This window comes from Megalops cyprinoides, chromosome 11 (genome assembly GCF_013368585.1).
Source record: "Megalops cyprinoides isolate fMegCyp1 chromosome 11, fMegCyp1.pri, whole genome shotgun sequence".
Classification (NCBI taxonomy): Eukaryota; Metazoa; Chordata; class Actinopteri; order Elopiformes; family Megalopidae; genus Megalops; species Megalops cyprinoides.
In genome coordinates, this window is record NC_050593.1 from 18,611,514 (window position 1) to 18,617,723 (window position 6,210).

General features: G+C 41.8%; 1 protein-coding gene across 1 annotated transcript; it reads right to left on the reverse strand.

The window, feature by feature from the left end:
* Nucleotides 1–214: 214 nt before the first annotated feature.
* On the reverse strand, nucleotides 215–5,151 carry cltrn (collectrin, amino acid transport regulator). Its single transcript, XM_036540850.1, has 6 exons — nucleotides 5,073–5,151; nucleotides 4,689–4,747; nucleotides 4,101–4,186; nucleotides 3,057–3,173; nucleotides 677–871; nucleotides 215–335 (listed from the first exon to the last, which is right to left on the reverse strand). The coding sequence occupies exons 1-6, from the start codon at nucleotides 5,149–5,151 to the stop codon at nucleotides 215–217; spliced, it is 657 nt and encodes a 218-aa protein (XP_036396743.1).
* Nucleotides 5,152–6,210: the final 1,059 nt, after the last annotated feature.

Genomic DNA, 6,210 nt, shown 5'->3' on the forward strand with positions numbered 1-6,210 from the left:
TGCTTGTCAAAGGTTGATGGGTTTTATTTAACGGTATCTTACCCACAAAATCCTCAAGTACTTTTCAATTTTCAGTAAGAAGAGAGTGTTTGAAGTTAAAGCTGAGTTGATGTGCTTGATGTGATTTCCCTTATGTGCACAAGGCAGTGGATCTTAGCATGTTTTGCATTTGCTGTTCTGAGTTCATCACAGCGGCAGACTCATCTCTCCTCCTCTACAGCTGTGTGTATTTGTCGTCCTCCACGAATCCTCCATTGAGAGCCCCAGATTTCCCCTCCAGGCTATTCTCATAGACATTCTCCATCTTCTCTTCCTCAGGCATTGCTTTTCCTTTGCTGTGGGGAGGTAATTGAAACATCCTTGTCAAATGGTGGAACTACTGTTCAGCTATTATTCTAGGCTGTAGTTCAGTTGAGAACATATCTATGACCAAAATATGTTTACATTTATTCATTTGGCAGATGCTTTTATCCAAAGCGACTTACAAGTGAGGCAGAGTACAACACAAGTGAAATCCATACACGGAGTCACAAAATAATTCTGTAATGATCCTCTTCAATAAATCCTTTCCAAAATAATTCTGTAATGATAGTTTTCTTCTTGCATCAACCTCGTAGAAAACTAAAAATAAAATAACAGTAACAGTATTCTGGACGGAGTGGAAATTTCAGCTCACCGCCTCTTTTGCACGAAGGTAGATATGAGGAGTGCAAGGATTCCGATGGTGACGAGACTGATGACCACGCCAAAAACAATAAGCCAGGGAGGTGTGGCAGGCTCATATGGGGCAGCTAGTGTAGGGGGGATGCCCAAGAACTGCAGCGTCTGATCTGTCAACAGGAAGGCACTGTTGATCCGGTTTCTCGATTTCCTGTGGAACACACATCAGCGTTTGTAAATCTTCAGGGTGATCTGATACCACAGATTGAGACATATTGACATAAAGGATAAAACAAGGTTGTGGCCATTTATGCAAAAAGTGTAGGTAAGTTAACTAATGGTTCGATCAACTATTAGTTGTTTTTGTGAATTATCTTCCTGTGCAATACCATTTAGTTGACATTCGACCGCTCTACATCTCTACACCAAGGGTCAGGAGAATCCAGCCCATGGGCACTTAACGGCAAAGTTCAGATCTGGATGAAGCCCTATCTTAATATGAATTTATTAAAAATTTTAATTGTATTAAATGCACAGAGTACACAACTAACAAGAGGTATATTTTATGCATAATTGCAGTGCCATTGGTGACTGCAAAAGCTACACAGAGAAAATTAGGTTGAGCAGATCCACAGATGAAATATTCAACATCATTCAATAACAAAACGATCCTAAAAATATCCAAAAAAAATCCTAAAAATAATTTTATTTCATTGTTTATTATGTTTTTATTTCTGAATCTTCTTGAAGTCTATATTATGCAAGGTCCTGTTATAATATTGCCAAATTGGCCATTCTCACACAGAAATGTGTGCCGATTTGTCACACAGTCAGTCATTATGGGATTATCTAAGATCACCATCATAAACGCTTTATACCGGCATTGTCTTTGTTTCCGTAGCTGTTCTCTTCCTCGGTAATAGTAAAATGGGTACCATGCATTCAGTACTGCACACTTCTTGTGTACCCGACATTGTTTCAAGAGTGTCAGTGCACTGCCCTTGTTCCCAGGAACAACAAAGCAAGAGCGGCGTTGTTTAATTGTTACCTCAATGTCCAAGATACCTAGATAAATAAACTGATGGATGTAATTGGTAATACTCAAAACACAGCCATTTTACCTTATTTGCATTTATTTTAAACTGGGAAATCTGCGTTGTCAGATGAACAACACCCAGCATTCCATCCATCAGATTGTGAGAGAAATGAGAACTCCAATCACATTGCGACCAAGGGGACACGTTTGGTACACATTTTATTATCAGGTGTAAACGCACCACAGGTGTTCAGATGACTATCCAATCACGGCTAGGCAAGGCCGCGTTAACCTATTGGGCAACATGGGCTGCAGCCCAGGGCCCCTTGCCACTAGGGGGCCCCGGGAACAGCAGATTACATTGAATTTTTGAATGGGTTTTCATGGTTTTTTGATTGTGTACTGAACATTTTGGTCCAGTTTCCTACCTGTAGTGGTGCTAAAAATAGAAAACAAGCTCAACAAAATGAAGAATCTCTCAGCAAAATACCCAAGCTCTTCAAAAAGAATTTAGATCATCCCCAGGACCATGATAGTAGGCCACTCTCAACAAGGGGTCCGGCACAACCTTGTCACCCGCCTCCCCAGAATCAGTGCTCGAAGAGGCACGCAAGCCTATCTTGCCATCATCGAGTGCCTCCATTGATGCCGATGCTTTAGCTGACACTAACTCATCTTCAAAGGTAACCCCCTCAAATGGAGAGCCTTTGCCAGCCACTGATATTGCATGTTGGGGTCCTACTACAGAGGGGTTGCGCAGTCACTGGGTTAACAAAGGAGTGAAAGCATCCCTGTTGTGCCACAATAGAGACATTTCCTTTATAGAATCTGAGCGCATGTATAAAAACCAGAAAAGATGCTTGAGTAAAACATTGTTCATGCGTTCCCTGCGTAATAGCGAAAGTGTACCGAGAGATTGGCTAGTTTGTTCTCCTTCAACAGGGAATGTTTTTTGTTTCTATTGTTGGCTTTTTGGAGAGTGTACTACTTCTTTCTCTTACTCCGGTTTTTCCAAAGCATGGAAGCATGCCTCTGCCCATGTGGAGGAGCACGAGTCAAGCCAGCCACATAGAAACACAGTGCTAACCTGGCTGGCATGGACCCAGGCCCATTTGCGGCGTGCTTTTAGCTTTCCGGTTAAAAATCGTGGACATAGGGCCCCGGGAGGTGTGTTAGCCCGGGCCCTGGGGAGGCTTAATGCAGCCCTGATGACAGGTGTAAACACGCCTTATGGCATTCGCTGCTTAGGTCACAAGAACGCAGGAAATAGGATGAAAATGTTAGAACTGCATTGCAGTAAATAACGTGTCCAAGAGAAATATGAAATAGCATGAAGAAGATTTTAATATCAGTCATTTACCTCACAGCCACTTCCACCTGTGCTCCAGGGACAAGCTGTGACGTATTCTCAGGTTTGGTGACCACGAACCAGAAGGAGACGCGAGGGGTGTCATTACAGACGAGTATGTTGGAGACACTAAGAGATAAAGCCCCATTAAACAAACAAGCTAAATACCAGGACAAACAGTATACATATTTTTTAATTTCCTTCTGTAAAAGGGACAAATATGGGTAAGGCTATGGATAGCTGTAAAATATATCCAACAGCACAATACCGCCTGATTCTTGAGCTAATTCATTTTATTTTCACTTCAATATCTGTGATTCATTTCAATAGCCTATAGAAGATAACAAATCTGAGCCTCTTATCAGATCCATTTTCTCCACATTACGAGTGTTTCTTTGCCATGGAACAGACAGAAATGTCCATGTTTGCCCTGATATCACACCAAACAAACAGTGAAAGACCACTGAATTATACAGGCGGCAGAAACAGAACAAAAACATGAGCTGTGTGGTTTGTTGGTCAGACATTGTTTAAATATGATAATCAATAGATGTGTTTTGATCAAAACAAGTAAAAGGAAAGCGCTGACATAATGGGACATTACTGGAAGGCCTGGCATGTGCTTCCTTCTTTAACTGACAGTGTTATTGATTGTCCTGTATAACAGGGCAGTGTGTACCAAAGAGGTCTTCATGATTCTGAGCCAGGTTACTATGCTCTGTCGCCCTGCCATTTATGTGCAGTGAGGCAGGCAGTTGGCTATAGCTCTGCATAGAGTTACCTTGTGCAGCAAAAGACTGATGTGAAGGACTATCACATTTTAAAAGCCATGGGATAAATGGAAATATCCACATTCCTGTTTTATGCCTATTAAAGAAAGTTTTCTTATATAACTCAGTGCATGTTTCCGTTAACCCACTGTTGTGTAATTGCATAAATATAATGTCACATACAGTACAACAAGATGTATTTTCCGGTTATAGCTATATCCTATCATGATAGTCGGTAAAAAATCTGAGATGAAAAAATGACTATTTGCATAATGTTTTTACTTACTCATATGTTTCTGTGTTGAAGTGCTTCCTCATGGCAAAGGCCAGCGTAGCCCTGAATAAAAACATCTCACTCTCGTTCCACTCATACTGCAATGTCAATTCAAAATGTGTATCAGCAAAATCCCCAAATGACCCGAGTCTCCATTTTGCATAGATTAATCGGATACATGCTCTTCAATGAACATGAACTTCAATGATATATATGAGACATATAAGATTTCCATTCATGCTATAAAAATCAGTGTTTGACTGTAATCATAAAAACAGTCACTATTTACAAAATTTCTCAAGATTTCTCCAAGATCAGTCATTTTTGACATTTGGCTCAAGATTGATTTTGCCATTGATAATAAAGATTTCCCTACGTGATTTCCCCATTGATAAACATGTCTGTATTTATATTACATACTTTGAGAGATTAGTTAATAGTGAGACCCTATTAACCTCATAATGCAAATGCATGTGAATAAGATTACAATTCTTAACCACTGGTCAGAGTACATTCGGTACAGTACGGGCTTTGACAAAGATAAACCCATAAACCTTTTCAGTTTGGTTTCTAATATTTGGTAAGTAATACAACACTTACTGCTTTATCCCCCAGAGCTGTCTTGATACTGAGACGCACTTTGTAGCCATTGTCAGCTTCTGTAATGAGGTTTTTTTTAGTCACCACACGGTGTTTCTCAGTATTATCACAGTATAACTCAGAGCCACCTAGAGAAAATCAGTGGACCAGGCACCCTGTTGGCCAGACTGTTTAAACACTGCATCCATCCTATCTTTCACACTGGGGAAACACAGCCTGTTACACATGTGATATACTTACCTGTTCCCCTATAAAACAAGGCAGTCTTCAAAAAGCACTTGAAGTCTTCAAGGCAGTCTCTGAAATCTCTGGATCAGGTGGGCTCTGACGTGACATAATGCGGTTGAGCGTGCCCTCTCTAAGGCAGACCCCAGTCCTACTTACCGGGTTTACACAGATTTGTTGCCAGGGCCGACGCCAGGGCCAGAAGAAGGCAGAGAAGAAACGGGAGCCTGGACACCATCCTTGGTCACTGCCAGCTGAAGTGGAGAAAGCGTTGTCCCAGGTGGCGAGTTAACTCCCAGCAGCTGGGGATTGGAGCAGGGTCAGCCTCGGGACCAGAAAGGGGAGGCGAGAAGGAATTAATGATTAAATTCTGCCCCACCACCTGTCTCTGCCCACCCACACACTTGAGAGAAAAAAAAAGATGAAAAAAATCTGCTCCTACAGCTCTAAGGGTCAGCTATAATTCATCTGAAAGCCATGTGAAACAGCACACACTGCAGCAACAGGGAGCACTCCTGTTTGCCAAAGCTGAAGGGGACTCAGATAGCATTGAGCATGGCGGGCATGAACACCGCAAAATGTTAGGAAGTGGAAAACAAGGCTCCTGGCAGCTCTGTTTGCTCAGCGCTGTGTGCCACCCTTTATTTGTCTTTCCAGCAGGTATTCAGTATTCAGCCTCTTTCAGCTCGGGTTGTTGCTTTGATTTTATCTAGGTAAGCTGCAATGAAGACGGTGGCAGAGAGGTAGCACAAGTGTTGTTGGACCTGTCTTAAAGGAGGAACATTAATGTGCCTCTTCTTCTTTGCTAGGGTTTCTTTTCCAATGGATAATTTTCACTGTTATCTTTAAATGTTCTGGACATGCTATACTCTCACATCTACTCTGTTTGTCCCTAACATGAATTATTTGTAGCATCTTGTCCCCCCCACCCCCCAACACACACGCGCATGCGCGCACACACACACACGTGCACACACACACACACACACACACACACACACACGCACACACACAACTTCATCCAGCAATTCATCTCTGTACTGTGAGTGCTGATACCATAACTGAATACATTACTATGTAACTCAGACATCAACAATATCATCACAGAAGACAGAAGCAAATTCTGCAGTGTCACCAGAAGATAACTCTCCATACTGTCCTGCTGTGGATTTTGCATAGCTGGAAAGTAGTAAGAGGATTAACTCGCTGAGCTTGCATGAACAGTTGGCTTTTTATACAGTTAATTCTTTACTGGCAGAGGTTGTATTTTAACTCCATTCCGTTTTCATCTGAAGCA